The sequence below is a fragment of the Leucopleurus acutus genome (genome assembly GCF_964270905.1).
Source record: "Leucopleurus acutus genome assembly, chromosome: 8".
Classification (NCBI taxonomy): Eukaryota; Metazoa; Chordata; class Mammalia; order Artiodactyla; family Delphinidae; genus Leucopleurus; species Leucopleurus acutus.
Window position 1 is genome coordinate 96606949 of NC_139151.1, and position 19585 is coordinate 96626533.

At 58.5% G+C, this 19585-nt stretch overlaps 1 protein-coding gene across 1 annotated transcript; it reads right to left on the reverse strand.

Annotated features, from left to right (window-relative positions):
• Positions 1 to 33: 33 nt before the first annotated feature.
• On the reverse strand, positions 34 to 19281 carry MYBPC3 (myosin binding protein C3; the record flags this gene model as incomplete). Its single annotated transcript, XM_082845012.1, has 32 exons — positions 34 to 191; positions 2348 to 2534; positions 2829 to 2965; positions 3067 to 3226; positions 3425 to 3564; positions 3820 to 4015; positions 4161 to 4249; positions 4983 to 5150; positions 5349 to 5483; positions 6572 to 6760; positions 6850 to 6954; positions 7271 to 7430; positions 8138 to 8209; positions 8458 to 8597; positions 9471 to 9500; positions 9586 to 9692; positions 10484 to 10649; positions 11005 to 11171; positions 11266 to 11371; positions 11450 to 11574; positions 11937 to 12069; positions 12950 to 13113; positions 13387 to 13407; positions 14669 to 14722; positions 14896 to 14925; positions 15140 to 15188; positions 15679 to 15796; positions 16753 to 16901; positions 16983 to 17075; positions 17154 to 17267; positions 17845 to 18111; positions 19257 to 19281. 32 exons carry the CDS (start codon positions 19279 to 19281, stop codon positions 34 to 36), a joined length of 3954 nt encoding a protein of 1317 aa, XP_082701138.1.
• Between the last annotated feature and the right edge of the window lie 304 nt (positions 19282 to 19585).

Consider the following 19585-nt stretch of genomic DNA (forward strand, 5'->3'; position numbering starts at 1 on the left):
GGCAGCAGAGCGAGTGGCAACCTCCCTGCTTCCTTAGTTCCTCCCTGGAACTTCCAGGCAGTTCCCAAGCTGGCAGCGACTGCCCACGGGCACAGGCCTGGCTGCTGCTACCACGGTCTCCACCACCGCAGTGGGGCTGCACTGACCGGCTGCTGTTTGCTGAGCAGCAGTTCCCTTGTGGTCTGCCTGGCCTTCGGCAGGGGAGAGCAAAACGACTGGGGCTGGGAGAGTCCCAGGGACCACAGGCTGCCACGCCCAGGAACCTGGTGGTGTGGGGAGAGGCCGAGTTCAGTATCCACCTCTGTGTCTTCGGGTAGCATCGCAGCACTGGCTGCCAGAGGGAGCGAGAGCCTGGGAGTGGGCATGAGATGACTGTAAATATTTCAGCTCCACATTATTTATAGAAAATGTACAGATGTGTGAATGTGAAATAAAGGTCCTTAACTCCCCTTGGGCTCCTGGCTGCCATGCGTTAAATGACGCCTCCTCTTGGGCTGAGGAAGGCTGACCCTGGACTCGAAAAAGGCACCTTTGGCCTGAAGGAATCAGGGAGGTGAGATCATGCCCATCCAATCTGGTGTGCTGAAGGCCCCGCTTCCCACCCCTCTGGCCCAGTGGAGCTCACCAGCTTCCTGTGCTCTCAGAGAGGCCCCATGGGAGGGGCCTTCCCAGGGCCCCATCAGAGGGTTGCTGTGCTATGAGTTGGTCGCTAGAGGGAGCAGCCAAACAGGGCTTGACACCTAAGCAGAGATGAATTTAGCAGTAAAGGAAAAACCAAGGCCCGTGCTCTCAGCTCCCCGTGCCCCTTACACGTGTGCTCCAGAGAGGTTTTGTGACTCGGCCAGAGCCTCCCACGGGGCCTGGAGCCCAGGGCTCTGGGCTCTTGGCCAGGAGTGTCTTGGGTTGGGTGGGACTCCGAGAAGCAACCTTGGACCAGCCTTCATGGAACTTCTTTCTATGCCATGGAGAAACCACTCCCTGGGCAGGAAGGACCCTTTTCACTCTATCAGGGCACCTCTGAGAGCTTCTGGCTTCCTCCTCCCAAAAGCAAACTGGTGATGGGCTTTTGGCACCCCACGGGGGAAGGAAGAGCAGAGTCGGGCCCTGGCGCCTACACCTTGCTGGTTCCCAGTGCCTTGTCTAGACAGGATCACTCTTCCTGTGCGATATGGGTGTGAATGGGCAGTGGGCTTTTTGCCCACCGGGACCCCAAAGCAGCTGGTCACTTTCACTCCAGGCCCTTACGGGCACAGAACCACACTGATACTAGCACTGCCCCCCATCCAGGCTGCCGTGACCATGGGTCACCAGGACAAAGATGGGAGAGCCTGGGGATTCTGGCTCTTTCGCTAATAATACACTTTCCTCTGTCACAGCTCCTCAGTTTCCTCATTTGAAGGTGGGGAGGACTGAGGTTCCTTCTAGTATTAATGTTTTATGAACTTAGGATCCCACAATGGTCCTCATTTAATTCATCTAGGAGAAAGAATACCTGCCTTCAGTTTGCTCTCAAGATCAAGTAAATTTTTCCGTGCTTTTTCTGAAAACAAACATCTTGGACAAGAAGAGTCAGTTCTCTGTGATTGCACCGATCTTTTATTGCCCTCATACACTGAGAAAACACGGCAGGCCAGAGAGGCCTGTCCCCAGCCACCATTCCTGAGCCCGCACACTTTTCGCCCCAAGGATCTGAGGAGCTTCCAGATGGAGCTCTGACAGGTTAGCCTGTGCGGAGTGCCCCTCATGCCTGCTCATCATAACTACGCTGCCCTACTGGGGCTCCCCCAGTCCAGCTCCAACACACACACTTGCACACACATCCAACAGCAGAAGGTGGCTTGTCCAACTTCCTTCCAGGCTCCTGGTACATGGGTTGGCTCCAGTTGCACCTGTGACACAGGCTCCCTTGTGAATGAGCTGGACTGAAATCCTCCTAACAGCCACCTGCACCCCCATTTCCTGCTGGCTGCCCCTGGACCAAGGGCCAGGGCTCAGCCTTTGATTTGGGCCCTGGGTATCAGGGTGATGTGGAGTACATACCTGGCCATCCCCAGGGAGCCAGCCAGGTCACTGAGGCACTGCAGGAGAGGAGGCCATGCCATGCATGTGTTGAACCTACCAGCACTACATGTGTTTCCCCACACACACACCCCCAGCCTTCGGGAAGGCTCAGGCAAGCAGCTCTGGCAACAAAGTCCAGAAGCCAACACCATCTGGACATGACAGAGTCATTGCTCTTTCAGCCAGAGCGGCTGCTTGGGCCAGGACGGCAAAGCGAAAGCCCAGAGTCCCAGCTGGCACCCGGCCTTTGCCACCACCCCAGGCCCTAGCCCAGCGGGTTCCTCACCTCGCACTTCCAGGCGGCACTCACACTGTGCCTCGCCTTGCAAGTTGGTGGCCCTGCAGACATAGACACCCCCGTCGAAGGGGCAAGGCTTCCTAATCTCCAAGGTCAACACTCCCTGCTTGCTGAACATGCGGAAGCGGGCGTCTTTGCCCAGGTCCAGGCCATTCTTGAACCAGGAAATTTTGGGCTGTAGATGGGAAGGAGGGAGATCTCTCAGGTTGAGAGAGGACCTGGCAGGAACTTAGGGAGACTAGGCACTTGTGTTTCTACTCTGGGGATCCCACTGGAGTCCCAAACTATGCCCAGGGCCGAGTATGAACAGGGAGCCAATGAGGAATGCCAAGGCCCTGTTCAGGGAGGGCCCTGATACCCAAAAGTGGAGAGAAAACGGGGGGACAGGCTGCGGGGAGGACTGCCTGAGGCAGGGGCCTACGAGCCAGGTCTCCTGGGTTGGCCTGGATCAGGGCCCAAAGCTCCCTACCTTGGGGCTACCCCGGACAGCACAGCAGAGGGTAGCATTGTAGCCGGCAATGACCGAACGGTTCACCAGGGGGCGGGTGAAGCTTGGGGCCTCAGAGAAGTCCAGGGCCTTGTAGTTGGGTGGCTCATACGTGATGCCTGTTGGTGACAGAACTTGGTACCAAGAGGGCCACACCTAGCCAGGCTCGCCCCCCTGCCCCAGCCCCCGCCCGCGGGGGGTGGGAGTGAAGGTACAGCACCTGGTCTAGGGATGAAGACAGGCTCCTTGGTGGTGGCGGCTCTGTCACTGGGCCCCACCATGTTATGGCTGAAGACCCGGAAGTAGTAGCCATTGCCGATAATGAGCTCTGACACCACACAGTGGGTGGGGCGGTAATGCTCCACGACAGTGAACCACTCCTGGGGGGTGGAGGAAAGGTAGGGGGTTCTCTGGGGCAGGCCCTACTTCCTGCCAGGGGCCTCTCTTGGGTATCCTTGGGGTCAGCACCTTCCCTGTGGAGGGAACCAGTCTAAGGATACCAGGGAGGGGCAGCTGGGGCCCAGGTCTGCCTGGACCCAGAGAGGGTGCGCGCGGGGGGCCCAGGCCCCCGGGCTCACCATGCTCTTCTTGTCAGCTTTCTGAACCGTGTAGCCCCAGAGCTCTGTGTTGCCGTCATCTTGGGGTGGCTTCCACTCCAGAGCCACATTGAAACCCCATGTCTCAGTGACCCGGATATCCTGGGGAGGACCTGGCTTGTCTGCAGGAGACAGACCCAGTGGGAAGCCCAAACCTCCTGACATTGCCTGAGTGTGAGTAGGGGATGCCAGGCTCCAGGGGCCCCCTCGCCCCTGCCAGGGCCTGGCCTGCCATCTTCTGCAGGGGCTCTGGGCATCCCAGAGGAGGGGCCCCAGGCCTGGAAGACGAGAAGCTCCAGGTTGAGCCCTGGGCCCTGGCAGTCCAGCGCAGGGACTAAAAATGCTCGGACTCAGAGGGAAGCCCCAACGCCACGTACCAACGACCTGCAGGACCAGCTCGGCCTTGTCCTCCATGCTCTCGATGCGCAGAGTCACCCGGTAGGTGCCCGAGTGGGCGAGGTGTGCGGCCCGGATGAACAGGATGGTGTCCGTGGGGCTGTTGCGGATGCTCACCTCCTCCCCTGCCAGTGGCTGTCCCTCTTTGGTCCAGGTCACCTGAGGCCGGGGCTTGCCCTGTGCGGGAGGACAGCTCACGCCCGAGCCTGGCTCTCTCTAACGGCCACTGCCCCAGTCTCGCTGAGACATCTGTCTGCCGGGCGTGGACAACACACGCGGCGGGGGGGGGGGGGGGGGGGGCAGGGACGGGGGCCAGCCCTACCTGGAAAGGAATGAGGAGGTTCACGGGCTCTCCAACCTTCTTCTGGATGGTCTGGCGAAGATGTCTGGGTAGCTGGAGCCGTGGCCGCTCTGTGGGTACGAGTGAGGGGCTCGGCGGGGGCCCCCACAGCCGCAGGCCCAAGGAGCGCCACAGCACCCTCCGCTGGAGGCAGGGCCTGGAGAGCCGCAACTAGGAAACATGCCGCCTGCCGGGCCCTCCTCTCCTTTAGCTCCCCAACCCCAGCCCCAAAGCTCATGCTTCCACCCGAGCCTCTCCACCCTGCTACAACAGGCAGGGATCAGAGAGAGTGAGGAACTTAACTGAGGTCACACAGCTAGCCAGTCGCAGGCCAGGATGCAAACCTAGGCTTTTCGACTCCATGCCCCCTGCTGTTTCCATCCCAGTTTGCTGCCTCTTTCCACTCTAAGAACCAATCCTTAAAGGACTGACTCTTTGTTGGCAAAATAATGGAAAGTGGATCCCACATGGACCAATCTGACAAGCGACCTCACTGCTCAGTCTTTAACACTTGGACAATACCTACCTGTTGGAGCTCAGAGACCCACAAAACAGAGCTCGAAGGTGATGGTACAATGACCTACATTTTCCCTGGTCCAGAACTGGGGGTTGACATGGAAAACCAAGAGGGAGGCCTTCTCTGCACATCTGGCCTGTGGCACGGGTATAGGCACCGACCCCCTCCTGTCCCTGCCCAGCATTTATTCCCGCCAAGTAGGGTCTCCCTGACTGCCCCCACCTCCACTGGACCCCAGGGGCCAGGGTGTCAGTGGCAGGTCTCATCCCTGCACGAGGAGCACTCACGCAGTATCTCCTGCACCGTCACAGGCTCCGTGGTAGTGACAGGGGCTCCAGGCCCCGCCACATTGTGAGCCCGCACGCGGAAAAGCAGCCGAGCCCCCGTGGGCAGGTCCTTCACCAGCAACGATGTGTGCTCGGTCAGCCCCTGAAGGGCAGCCACCCACTCCGAGCCTGGGGGCAGGGGTGGGGATGAAGAGGCAAGGCCATGGGCAGTGTCCGCACCCTGCCGCCCACATCCCTGGTGGCCGACTGGGGCCTCCACTGCAGACAGGGGCCCTGCAGGGTGACAGGGACCTGGCCTGGCCTGGAGGGCAGTTCAGAGAAGGGTGCTGGGAGGCGGAGGGCCCAGGGCTGGGCTGCAGCACTCACAGCCATCCTGGCAGTACTCCACGCTGTAGCCGTCGAGGCCTCCAGCTCCCATGCGCTCTGGGGGCCTCCACTTGAGGGAGACGGTGGTGTCAGAGACATCCTCCACCGCCAGGTGGCTGGGCTCACTGGGGGGGCCTGGGTAGAGGGAAGGCCAGAGAGGGGTCTGAGCGAGTCTGCACCAGCCAGGGCAGCTGGAGGACCACAATCCAGGGAAATCCTCCCCCTTCGACTGGCTTTCAAGCACTTTGAGAAATATTTCAGCTCCATTAAAAGACATGTCTCTAGACAGGCTTACAAACAAACACACACCCAAGCAGCATCAGTGATTACAGAAGAGATCTAAACAGGAAAAGACGCCCCAAAACAACACCAACATGCTTAGAAAGAGCCACTTTCGTCAGATGGTGGAGGAAATTCTTTAAATGTAATTTACGAAAAAACTGGCCTAAAACATGGAAATTTCCTGACCCTGTATGAGTAACTGAGTCAACTAAGAGCTAAGAAAACTGGAAGTCACTTCCTAAAGAGAGGCCTGGCCCCTTCTCCCCACAGGCACCCTCTTCCTGCCATCTCACCACACTGTGCCCCCCTCCCTGTGTCTGCCCCACCACACACAGCCACCCTCCTCCCCCTGAGACTCACATGTCCCAACAGGGACAGGTGTCCTCGAGAGTGCCACACCCTCGGTGTCTATTCTACCTTCTCAACCTCAATTATACAGATGTGGAAACTGAGGCACAGGGGAAGACGATGACTCCAGATATCCCTCCTGGGGATGAAAGAGCTGGCTCTGCAAACCCCATCTCTGATTCCTGGTCCAGGGCCCTTTCCGAGGGACCCAACTGCCCTCACCCCCTTCCCTGGTTAACAAATGCTAGCTGAAGGGAGTGGGGAAGAGGGAACAATGATTTACTGAGCTGCTGTGTGCCAGATGCTCCGCCTGCATGACCTCATTTCATCCTAACAATTCTATGAAGCAGATACTGTCATTATCCCCATTTTATAGATGTGGAAAGTGAGGCTGGAGAGGTCTCTCAGCTCCACCCCCTGCCAGCTGGTGACCTCGAGAAAGTCATCTAACTTCTCAGAGCCTCACTTTCTTCACCTGTGAAATGAAGGTGATTAAAGGAGACCACGGGTGTAAGCGCCACCGACACAGTAGCTGCTATTACTGGGGCCCCTGGACAGGAGGGCGTGGGGCGGGGCAGGCAGGGCAGGCTCACCAACAGGCATGAACGGCTGGGAGGCGGGGCTAGGCCTGGACATGCCCACTGCGTTGACGGCGTAGACCCGCATCTCGTAGACCACGCCCTCGATCATGCTCCGCGCTTCGTGACTCAGCTCCCGCAGCAGGTCGAAGTTCAGCCGCATCCACCGGTAGCTCTTCTTCTTCTTGCGCTCCAGGATGTAGCCTGGCGAGGGGAGGTGGGAGCTCTGGTCTAGAGCGCAGGCACCCCCGCACCCCCTGCCCTCGGCTATGTCCCTTGTGCCTTCGGCTCACCTAGGACTGGCTGCCCGCCATCGTAGGCAGGGGGCTCCCACCGCACCGTGCAGGAGTCCTCGCCCACGTTGCTGATACTGGGGGCCGCCGGAGCATCCGGCACATCTGGGGAGGGGGGACCCACATCAGCCCTGCCCGGCCGAGGCCAACGTTGCCCATCCCCACTGCACCCCAACCAACAGGCCTCCCCCACTGCCCCCAGAGCCTAAAACGATCTTTCCAGAATGCAGTTCTGATCACATCACCAGCCTGCAAACAACCTGTTACGGCTCCGCACTGCCCATATTCACCGGTCCTAGCCCCAGACCCCTCTACGGATCTAAGAATGTAGCCCACAGTGTTTGTTTAGAGACTAAATGTGTGTATGGATGGGTCCTCCCTGGTTGCTCCTGTGGCTTCCCCACCTGGACCCCTGCCTCACCGATGACCTTGACTGTGAGGTTGACCTGGTCCTCGCCCACGGGGTTCTGCACCGTGACAACATAGACACCCTCGTCTTCCTTCTCTGCTCCCTCAACGGTGAATATGCTGCGGTCCTTGGTGGTCTCCACTCGGACCCGGCCCTCGGTCTCACACAGCAGCTGGCGGGGGAGTAGGAGTTGGGGGGAAGGACCCAAGTCAGAACCCAGGGGCTTCTGCAGCCTCTGCAACAGCTGACAGCCCTGAGATGGGAACGGAGCTCAGCGCTGGGTCTGCTGGGGAGACACAGCCTGTGTGGAAACTGCACCCATGTGAGCATCTAATCCAAGACCCTTTCCTTACCACCTGCCATGGGCACGACACCAGGGCAAGGGTCACAGGTTCCAGCTCTAGCTCTGTCATGGAACTTTAGACAATCGCCTGTCTGCTCCATGCCTCAGTTTTCCTATCTGCTGAATGGGAATAACAGGACCTCCCAGAGCTATTGTGAGGATCCTGAAAGACCTCAGCTGGGTAGAGGAACCAGCAGCGAGTGGAGGACGAGAAGCTGACCTGATTGGTGCCCCTGCAGCTACTCCTATTGAAAAGTGCCAGGGACCCCACTCCCTTGCCGGGAAGAAGCACAAAGTCAAGGTCAGCTCAGGAAGACAAGAGCCAGGGAGCGCCCCCAGTCAGGAGGACTTCCTGGCAATGTTGAAGGTCTGAACGTGTGTCTGTCTGGGGCATGAGGGCCCCGTGGAGACCCTACCAGGGGCAGGAGCACAACTCCTGCCAGATGTGGCACCTTCACAGAGACCTCACCTGAGTTTGGATACCACATGGGCAGAAAATGACTAAGGGCCAATGAGCCACCTTCAGCCTCACTCACCTTCTTGTCAAATACCCACTCGTCACTGGCACCTGCATCCCCTGATGCATCGAGGGCTGGGACCTTATTCCTCTGGGAACAGAGCAGGAAGGAAGGAGTGAGGGGAGAGGGTCTGGCTCAGCCTGGAGGGAACCCCTGCCCAGCAACCCCTACCCCTGTCCCTCCTTTGCCCACCTCCCCGACCTCTCAGCCTGCTGAGCCTCTGGGCCCCTAGTCAGCGGCCAGGGTGTGTACATGTGGTGGGGGGAGCAGGTCCCACCATACACTAGTCCCATGCACCCATTTTACAGGTGGGGAAGTGGGGGAGGGATCCACAGTACCTTTGTGATGGTCTTCTGCCAAATCACAGTAGGAGCAGGGTCCCCGGAGATAGGAACATCCAGGCGTAGCTTGTTCCCAGCCACCACCACAATGGTATCCGGCACGCGACCTGGGCAGTCCAGGTGGATCTTGGGAGGTTCTGGCAGGGAGATGGCACAGGTCAGCGAAAGAGGAAGGGGCCTAAGGCCTATGAAAGAGAGGAAAGCTAGAAGGAGCACATGCCCCTGGCTGTTTTGTTTTTATTCTACTGAGGTATAGTTTGCACACGCTAAAATGCCAAGACTTGAACATACAGCTTGATGAGTTTTGACAAATGTATACACCCTGTGTAACCACCACCCAGTCAAGATCTAAAACATTTCCATCTCCCCAGGAAGTTTCCAGGGAGGTTCATAACATCAGGTCACCTAGCGTAGCATTTCTCAACTTGTGTTTGGGAATGCCTTCCTAGAAAAAAAAAATTTCCATGGACAAACAATTAGGAAACCCGAGGTTAAACAAAGTTAAGCAGGATTTTTTAGAGCATTTGACATGCTAATGCACCTTCTGAATCAACAAGAGGTTCCCAAACTTATTTCACCATGGAACCCTTGTAAAATGGAGTATCCTATTAAGTGAACCCTGTTTAGAAAGCCCTGACCTACAGCATGCCTCAGCCTGGACTGTTCTCCTGAAATTAGGATCCTACACAGTTTAATCTAAAAGCAGGAAAGGTACTTGTAAAAGCAGAAGATTTAATAATAAAACCTCACCTCTGTGATGTCATTTGGAAGCTCACACACACCATGTCAGATCATTGTTCCTACCATCCCATAGGGGAGCCACTTCAGGATCCCCATTTTAGAGGTGAGGAAACTGAGGCTCAGAGAGACTGCAGGTGGCCCGTGGTTGTGAGTGGCAGAGCTGGGGCTGGGCCTCAGGGTCCCCACTCCCGGTTCCTTCCCTCTGCTTGTGAGTGGAAGGGAGACACGGGCAGGGCGTGGGAGGCAGCACGCAGGGGCCCAAGACTCACCCTGCCTAGGCACGAAGTCAATCTTGACCTCTGCAAGAGATGCAAGAGCAAGTGGCACCAGGGTGAAGGCAGGGCCCAGTGGCAGGGGCCCCCATGCCCCTCAGCACCGGCTCACCCATGAAGTGGAGCTTGGCAGACAGGTTACAGGCGAAGCCTTGTGGCACAAAGCTGTAGTCCGCCTCGTCTGCGGGCGTGACGTCGTCTATGGTCAGTCTGTGGACCCTGCGGGGCAGTGATGGCTCAAGGGGCCCTGCTGGGCCATGCACCCCTGGCCTCACCGGACACCCCAGCCAGGGCTCCAGGGGGCCCTCACCCACCCTAGCTCAGTGGCGTTCTAAAGTGCTCTCTTCCTCTGTGTTTGAATCTTTTAGCTCCCTTACATGCTTTCAGAGGTAAGCAGTGTAGATGTGTCCCCTCGGCTGGGCCACTGGAGACTGGGCAGGGGCTGGTCTCATTAGTCTCCGTGAACTTGGGCCCAGATGCTCAGGGCATGAGTAAGGGAGTGGGAGAGAATGAGGGCCCCTGGCCAGAGCCATCCTCCGAGGCCTCCTACTCTACCCTGGTCACGAGTTAGCGGGGCGGGGGGGGCTCCCAGCCTGTCTGTATCTCTCACTGCTTCGTCTTTGTCTCTGTCTCCCTCCTTCTCTGTCTCCAATGGACTCTTCTTCTCTGTATGCGTCTGCCTCTCCATACTTCTGTCTGTCTCTCTCTGTATCTTTCTTTCTATTTCTCTCTGTCCTGATTCTGTGTATCTGTCTCTCTGTTCATCTGCTTCTCCCTCTATCTCTCAATCTCAGTCTGACTTTCTTTGTCTCTAGTTCAGTCTCGGTCCTGTCTCTAAGTGTCTGTCTCTTTCTGTTTATCTCCATCCATCTGTCTGTCTTTGTCACCATCTTCTTCTCTCTCTGTGTCTCTGTCTCAGTCTCTCTCTCTCTGTGTCTCTCCCTGTCTCTGTCAGTCTGTTTCTCTCTGTCTCTCTGTGTGTCTGTCTCTGGCACACCCTGCACACTCACCGCCCGATGTGGGACACCTTTATGCGGCTGTCAGGCACCAGCTCCTTCCCGTTCTTCAGCCACACGCCCCGCACGTTCTCATCCGACACCTCACACTTGAACACGGCCTGGTCCTTTGAGCCTACCGTCAAGTCCGCGATGCTCTGGTACACCTCCAGCTTTTTCTCTGGGGGACATAGGGCAGAGCCAGTGAGCTGGGGAGGGTGTGTGTGGGCGTGAATCCCTGCAGAGATCCCTTGGGCTTGTGAAAATACATGAGTGCAATGCATGTGTGCCTGTGACGGTGCCGTGTACAAAAGGAATCTCATGTGTGCCAGGGTGGGTGACACTAACCAGGCCCATCTGAACCTCCAAATACCCTCCAGGTGGTCACCTCAGCACCCCCATTTTATGGATGAGAAAGGTGAGGCCTGATGTGTCAAAGTTACTTGTCCAAGGCCATGCAGGCCTCGATCCCGGGTTTGCCCAATTCTCCTACATGGCTGGGGCGCTAGTGCTGAGGGGGCCTCCCAGGGCCTCACCCTGAACGATGAGTTCAGCCAGAGCCTGGCCCCCACTCGTGCGCAGTGCGTAGTGCCCAGCATCCTCCAGCGTTGCCTCGTTGATGATCAGGTGGTGTCTCTGGCCGTCCTTCTTGAATCGGTATTTGAAGGTCTCCTCCCGGGTCAGTTCCACCCCGTCCTTCAGCCTGGCCAGAGGGTGGGCAGTAGGTGCCAGGGCCTCCTCTGGGGATGCCCCCAGGTCCCTGGCCCTGGCCCGAGCCCCCCGCCTCTGGCACTCACCATTTGACCTGGGCCCCCTCCTCAGACACTTCACACTCAAACTCCACGCGCTGTCCCACCATCACCAGCTGGTCCTCCAGGGGACATGTGATCAGCACGGGGGGCTCTGCCGAGCAGAGAGAGCGTGATGGGTGGGCCGCTCTGTGGCCCCTCCCCTCTCAGGGGCTCAGGACGCCAGGCCCACCTTTGACAAAGAGCTCGGTGCTGCACTTCTCGCTGCCCACCACGCACCGGTAAGCCGCGTCGTCCGCCAGCGAGCACTGGCTGATGGTCAGCGTGCGCTTGGCGCCGACGGACTCGAAGATGTACCTGGGCGGGGCCGGGGTGTGGGCAGGAGAGCCATGGATGCACCTCCTGGGCTCTGGGCCCCCCCTCAAACTGCCGTCGGGACCCCCGTGCCCACGCCCCAAGCCTTCCAGGAGCCTTACTTGCTGTGGAGCAGAAGGGGCCATTGGAGCGTCCCGATGGAAGGAGCGAGACCGAGAGAAAATGAGCAGGGAATAGAGCCAGGAAGAAACAGAAAGGTGGGGAGTTAGACCCAGAGAGACAGGGATCCAGAGCTGGCCAGAGAGCATGGGCGGAGGGAGAGGCAGGGAGAGCACGGCCGGGGAGCAGCCCCCCAGGGCCCCTCCTCACCCTGCAGTGTCCCCGGGTCCCACTCCCACCCGCACCTGCCGCTCATCTGGATCTCCTGTCCGTTCTTAAGCCACTTGACCTCGGCGTCGGGGTCGGCCAGCTCCACGGTCAGCCGGATCTTCTGGCCCTTGCTCACCTGGTAGGCCGGCTGCAGCTTCTTCTGAAAGGCTGAGCGCTTCCACCCCTCAGCCCCCTGCTCCCGGGGCCGCCCAGCGAGGAGGGCGAGGTCCTGCCCCTCTCCTCCTCCTGCCTCGCCACGTCTCTCTCTGTGCCTCCGCTGTGACTCTGTCTCTCTACCCCTGTCTGTCACCTCCTTGTCTCTTGTCTTCCTGTCTTCCTTGGAGTCCTCTTCACCTGCTCAGCTCAGGGATAGGGTCCGGGGCTTTCCAAAAGGACAGAAGCTTGGCAGGAGAATGGGTGATGGGACAAACGGGCCTTCTCCTCCCCTCCACTGTTTTACCAACAACCCCCGGTTTTATGCCCTCCTGCCAGGCGCCTCTGTTGTCCCAGCTCAGTTTCCAGGGCTCCTTGTCAACCCCTTGATGGGGAAGGGCTGGCCTGAGCCCTCTCCTCGGACCCGCCTGGGGGCGAGGGGCGCTAACCTACACCCACCTGTTCTCTTCGCCTGTGAGGAAGATTAACCAGGCTCTTCTCTTCGCGGGTCGGGGGTCTCTGGGCTAAACTGGCTTCTTCCCCTTTTTTGGGTGTTCGGAGAATTAAGCGGGCTTTTTTTCCCCAAGCCGGGTAGGCGAGGAAGAGGCCGCCTGGCTTTGGCTGGGGGAGGAGGGCTGGCCCGGGCTCCATCCTCTTCCCGTGGCGTCTCTGGGCTAACTTGGCCCTTTTCTTTTTCTGTGCGGCAAGGTGCCTGCCTGGGCCCTCCCGCTTTTTCCCCACACGAGTGGGGCTTCACCTGGACTCTCCTTTCCTGAGCGTCTCTGGGCCACGCTGGACGCAGCTCTTTTTCCGTGGGCACGTGCGCGTGCGTGCACGCGCGCGCGTCTGCGCAGGCGCTCATCTCGCCCTCTCCTCTCCCTGGGAGGGGTCTCACCTGTGCTCTTCTTCTCCTCCCGCTTCATGCCCTTGAGCCTCTTGAGCATGCCTCGCAGGTCGGTGATGCCGTGCTGGAAGGCGATGCGCTCATACTCTGACGGGGGTGCCTGCCGCAGGATCTCCCACACATCCTCCTCCGCGGGGGCCTCCAGCCTCGAGTCCCTGTGTCACACGGTCCACGTGGCGAGGCTTCAGGGCAGTCCCCATGGCCAAGACAAAACTGCAGCCCCCTCTCCTCCCCTCCCAAGCGGAAGCTGCCCCTGCCCCTCTGCCTCTTCCCTTCTGGTGGGACAGCTCGAGCTGGAGTGGGTACTGGGCCAGTGCTGGGGCTCAAGGGGGCTTAAGGCTTCAGTATGGGGGGGGGGCGCGCTGGGACTGGGAGGTGCTCCTGGCTGAAGTAGGGGTGACAGGTGCAGAGCTTCATGGGGCACTCACCGCGGGGTCCGGAAGCTGCTGCTCCAGGTGGGGAAGAAAAGCAGTGGACACATTAGAGGTGTAACAGAGAAGAACAAACCTGACTCCATATTGGATCTATTCCTTTAGCTCTAACCCTTGTACTGTGTTGCCTGTTCTTGGTCATGCTGGCTCTGCACCTTTGTAAAAGAATGTTGCCTATGGCCCAAACTATATATGATAGCCTATTCTCAAGGCTTTGCCTCCCAGGCTTGACCTTTAAAGGTATATAGCACTTTTCATTTGTATAGAGATAAAAAATTACAGAACAGAAAATAACATTTGTCTTGTTGGAGGTTTACAGGAACATTGTGACCAGACCTACATGGCCGGCTGCAAGAACAAAGGATTCCACCAAGAAGTCTGCAATAACCAGCCACACTCCCTCCCCTTTTAGTAGAAAAGAAGCCTGAATCCTAACTTGGGGAAGATGGTTCTTTGGGACACTGTCCACCATCTTCTCGGTTTGCTGGCTTTCCCAATAAAATCGCTAGTCCTTGCCCCAACACCTTGTCTCTCAATTTATTGGCCTGTCGTGTGGCAAGCAGTCTGAGCTTGGACTTGGTAACGAAGGAATGGGTCATCCCTCCATGGACCGCAGCCCGTGGGTCCTCACCTCCACCCTCTTCCCTGCACTTATACCTCTCCGTTTACAGGGCACATGTGGCCTTGTTTATTCCTCCTGAGCTCCGGCAGGTGGGTATCAGGAGAACCTGAGGCTCAGAGACTCTCCCCAGTCAGCAGGGATCCTCACCCAGGTCAGTCTGATCCCCAGCCCTGTCATCTGTCATCCGCCCTGGTGGGGATGGCTACGGAGTCCTGCCAGTGCCCTGCCTCCCCAAAGCACTTAACCCCCATGCTCATTTTCTGGGCTGCAGCAGCATCGACCATACTGCAGGGTCCAGGAGAGGGAGGGACAGGACACTGAGGACACAACTCAATTGCACTGGGCTCGGTGGGCAATTCCTGAGGCTTTGGAGCCTTCTCCCAGCTTCTGGGTCCCCAGAGCCTATTGAGATGAGCTATCGCAGACTCAAGTGTAGGAGGTCATGGGAACAGTGTGACGATGTTAGTTCACAGGATGTAACTTCTGCTGAGCCCTCTGACTCTTCGCAACACCTGGATTGTCCCATTTGACAGGCAAGGAAACCAGCTCAGAGAGGTGCGGTGACCTGCTCAGGGCCACACGGCTGGAAAACCACGGTGCCAGAATTTGAAACTGGGCCACGTCACCTGCTCTGAGAGTTGCTACCCAGGGGCTCACCTCTTCCTCAGCAGCGAGCTGAAGTCCAGAGTCCCAGCATCCTCATGGCCATCACTATGGAGAGGAACCCCCATAAGGCCACAGTTGAGCCATAGAAGGGGTTTGGGAGCAGGGGGTGGGGTCGTGGTGGGGGGATGGACGTGAGAGGAAGGGACACTGGCTGAACGGCTTCTCCCTGTCTATCTCAGACCCCCAGGGTCTATGTACAGGTGGGTAGGAAGGGGTACCTGATTCGCCGACCTCCTCCAGCCAGGCTCCTGTGGGGGTTAGACTCAGTTTCTCACCTGCCCAGGGGAGCTTACTCTCTTCCATCCCCATCCTCTTTATCCTGGCCCTCCACATCACCCCAAGCCCTGACCCCCATATCACCCCCTGTCCTGGTCCCCCCGCATTACCCCTGGCCCGAACCCCAAGGGGCCTCAGACCCCAGCACCGACCTCCCCCAGACCCTGACGAGAGGTGGCCACTCACGTGCGGCGGAAAGCTGATCGGAGGTCCACGTCTCCGGGGCCGATGGCCTCTGGGTTCAAAGACGGGGATGAGTCAGGGGAGGAGGCTTCAGAGGGGACGATCCCAGAAGCCCTGCCCTGGGATCTCCTGGTGTTGCAGACCTGCCCATCCATGACCCCTTGACAGTGGGCATCTGCCCCAGGACCCCATCTTCTCAGCCTTTCCCAGCCAGGGTCAAGGTACCAGGGACGTGGGGCAGTTTATCGTTCCCGGTACCTTTGAGGTGGTTCATCTCCCGCCCATCTCTCAACTTACCCTTCACCTGTTCACCTGTGCCAGGATCCCAGACACCAAGATGACTAAGACCCCAGATGAGATCTGGGCTCAAGCCCCACCCCAACCCTGGAAGCCTCGATGGGTTTCTTTCAGTATTGGGCATGTGGTCAGTGGTTGCATGGCCAGGGCTCAGCATCCTCCTTAGTATTGGGAAGTGGAGGCAGGTATGGGGACAGGACGCATGGGGAGCCCAAACCCAGAACTGATACCAGAGGGCCCCTTACCATGGACAGTGAGGTTGAAGTTGCAGCTGTCAAATTTGTCCTTGGTGGACACCTCACAGCGGTAGCCACCAGCAAAGGTGGCCTGGGCATCTGTGATGTGTAGCTCAAACAGGTAGACCTGTGGAGGTGAGGTGTCAAGGGAGACTGGAAGCGAGGAGATGAGGCCCTTCACCCCTAAAGGAGACTGTGGGTGGTTAAGGGCCACCGACCTTCTCACCCCTCAGGGCTTAAATTAATCCATACAGTTTTGTATAAATAGAAAAAGGGGCCCCTTCTCAAGATACATTGACTGCCATCTGCTGGCACAGGGTGGTGATACAATGTAAATCAAGGGTGGCTACAAGGCACGTGGCATTCACTTAAGATGAGGCACTTTGGGGAATCCCCTGGTGGTCCAGTGGTTAGGACTCCACGCTTTCACTGCAGTGGGCCCAGGTTTGATCCCTGGCTGGGGAACTAAGATCCTGCAATCCACGTGGTTCGGCCAAAAAAAAAAAGAGGCACTTTTGTTCAGTGCACAGCCCACACAACTGTACATGTCTACCCTGCCCTGCCAGAAGCCCCCTTGCCTGGGCTGGGACTGTGGAAGAGTGGGAGGAGCAAAGGCTGAGAGTCAAAGCACAGGTTCTAGGCCTGGCTCTGAGTGACCTGGGACCAGCAACAATAAACTCTCAAGCTTTGGTTTCCTTGTCTGTATTGTGAAGAATTGTTATGGTTGATCATTGAGGGTCCCTTGAGCTCTGACACCCATCCATCTGGGGCCTTTACACCCTCACTGACTGGTGCCCCCCAAGTCTTATTTATGCCCCCTTGAGACTATCATGCCCTCCGAGCCCCCTACGTCCCACAGGTCCCCTGTGCCTCCCCATAACCCTCCCCTGAGCCTTCCCATGCTCCCTGTGTGCCCCTGGCCCCCCAACCAGCTTCCCAGGCTCCCCATGACCTTCTGTGCACCTCCTCTGTGCCTCAAGTCTCATGGTGCCCCCTGCCTCTCTGTGCCCCCCATGCCTTCTAGGGGCTCTCCAGGTCCCCTTTCCATGCATCCCCGTGCCTGCCGTGCCCCACAGGTCCCACCTTGCTGGTCCGATCGTAGCTGTCGTGCAGCTGCAGGTGTTGCCCCACCTTGCTGCTCAGGTCCACCCACTTGCCCTTGAACCACTTGACTACAGGTGGTTTCAGGAGGCTAGCCCCTGCCACGCGGGCTGAGAAGGTGATGCTGCCACCTGCAGGAGAGGGGTGACAATCGGGGATGCCCTGCTGCCTCCCTCCCCACTTCACCCTGGGTGCAGCAGCCCTGTACTCACCCGCGGTCACCTCGCCATCCTGTGGCCTCATCACAAAGAGGCCGATGGGATCGTCAGGGACACTGGGTCCATCGGGGGCTGCTGAGCTTGACCCTGTGGACAGAGGCCTTTGAGGCCTGCCCTGGGACACCCCCATCCACTGACCCAGCCTCCCTGACCCGCCCCTCTCACCTTCAGGCCTCGGGGAGCCTCCTTCCACTTCAGTGGCCGAGGCCAGGGCTTCTCCAGGGGCTCCAGGAGCCTCAGCAGGGGCGGGAGCAGGGCCTGGCACAGGCTCTGCCTTCCCTGGAGGGGATCAGATGGGGGGTCATGGAGCAGCTTCTAACCAGAGACCCCCTCTTCTTGTCCCTGGTCCTTCCCGCCTTTGCAGTGTGTACAAAGGTTCATTCAGCCTGCCTCTCACCTTCTCCTCGCCCTCACTGGCCGTCTGTGCCCACATTCCAGGGGCTCAGCCTGAACATCCCTCCTCTCCTTCCCCAGGCTCTGGTCTTGGTCCAGCCCCCCAGGCTGGGCTGGGGCTCCCTCCACACCCATAAGCTCATGGGGCTTCCCTGCCAGCACACACAGCCCACCAAGTTTCCATCTGCGTGGGCATGTCCAGTGGGAAGGCAGGTTATGTCTTATTCATCTCTGAACTTCCCCCACCTCCGTAACGGCCGAGACAGGCCAGGGAGCCACGTGGGGACACTCAGAAAGGTCTTGCTACAGAAAACGGGAAAAGGCCATTGCTGGCTGAGGGCACAGCCGAAGCAAAGGTAAGAAAGTGAGAAAACACCTCCTGCACTCTGGTCGAAGGAGAGGTGGTGGGGCTGCCCCTGCTCCCAGTAGCTCCAACTTCAGGGAAGACTGCCCAAGGTCTTACCTGTTTCTAAGACCTTGAGGTCAAACTTGACCTTGGAGGAGCCAGCGATGACTGCATAGGACCCCTGGTCGGCAGAGCCCACGTCCCTCACTGTCAGCGTGTGCCGCGTGCCCTCGGCTGCCAGGCCATATTTGTCACTGGCACTGATGTCCCTGCCTGCCCGCTGCCAGCGCACCTTCACTCCTGCCCGCTCTGTCTCGGCCTCGAACACGGCAGGGCTGCCTGTGGCCACCTCCACTGACCGTGGCTTCTTGCTGAAGGCGGAAACTGAGGGGCAAATGGAATCTGCAGGGGCCCCTGGCTTGCCCATGCACGCCACCCCTATAGCGCTTCTTATTAAATGCGACGATAAGCGCTTTAATGCATCACCTCGTTTAATGCTCCAGCGGCTCTATGAGGTAGGTGCAGTTATTATGTTCATTTGTCAGATGAGGACTCTGAGGCTCAGAGAGGTTAAGTGACTTACCCAAGATCACATAGCCAGTAGGTAGGAGAGCCAGGCCTGTGGTCCAACCTCCATACAAGAATTTTGCTAGGTGTGTCCCTGGATACCCCACCCTCTCAGCCTGTGGAAGCCCATCCCCCTTTCACCCCACCAGCTGAGGCGCTTGGCCAGGGACCAGTACTCTGCCTACTTGGACGTGGCTAAATTTGTCCTCTAAGAGCTTCAGGCTGAGAATCAGCAACCGAGATAAGGCTGGCCTGGGAGGGAGCTGGGGCTGGGGGGACGATCGCTGACATGGACGACCTTGGTGAGGGCACAGGCCAGGACTGGGACTCTGGGCTGTGACTTTCTCTGCCCTTGGCTGGGAATCAGGGGCCTCTTGACCATCCCCTCCCAGAGCAGAAGGGCTGCAATACCCCACTGCGGGGGTCATGACTGGTGTGCGGGCCACAGGGGTGCAGGCTCAGAAAGCAGACAGTCTCAGAGCTGGAAGGAACCAACCTAACCCCTCCTTGTATAGATGGGGAAACTGAGACCCAGAAGGGGAGGGACTTGTCCAAGAGCATTCAGGGAGCCTGGCTCAAGTCTAGAGTCATCCTGGGGTCCTTCCTGCAGCAGCCTTTTCCCAAAAGGCAAGCCCAGACCTAACCTTGCTGCAGGAGATGGGCATGGAGGCAGGGAAGGGGTCTTCTGCGTCCTGAGAGTGGGGTGATGGCCCACTTCCTGCCTTGGCTCTCTCCCACTCTGTGCCCCTGACCCTGGTTTACTCTCACTCTCATCAGAAGGATGAGAAGGAGAAACTGAGAATCAAAAAAAGGACCCAGGAGGACGGTGCCCCTGTGCTGGGGCTCAGAGGCCTCGACCTCATCAACCCCCTCAGGAACTCGCTCCGAGGCCCGCCCCCAATTGCAGATGTCCCCAGCCCTCCCTGCCCCACGCTCAGCCCCAACCCCAGGCCTGGAGCTACCTGGTTTCTTCCCTGGCTCAGGCATCTTGGGAGAGGTCACGCCAGGAACTGAGCACACACGGGCCACCGAAAGAGAATCTGAGCAGGGATCCGTCCCCCTACTATATAAGGGGCCACCCCCTCCCCAGGCCCTCCTTATCTGCACCCTGCCCAGCCACCTGCTAAATATAGACAAATTCCAGAGATCAAGGGCTCTCCGGGAGAACATGGGACCCCATTGTTCCTGGCTGGCCCCGTCCCCTCCCCTGCCAGCCCAATATGACAGCTTCTGCCCCCCAGCCCTCAATAAACCTCAGGGATACCCCAAGCCCTGTCTGTACGTCCTTCTG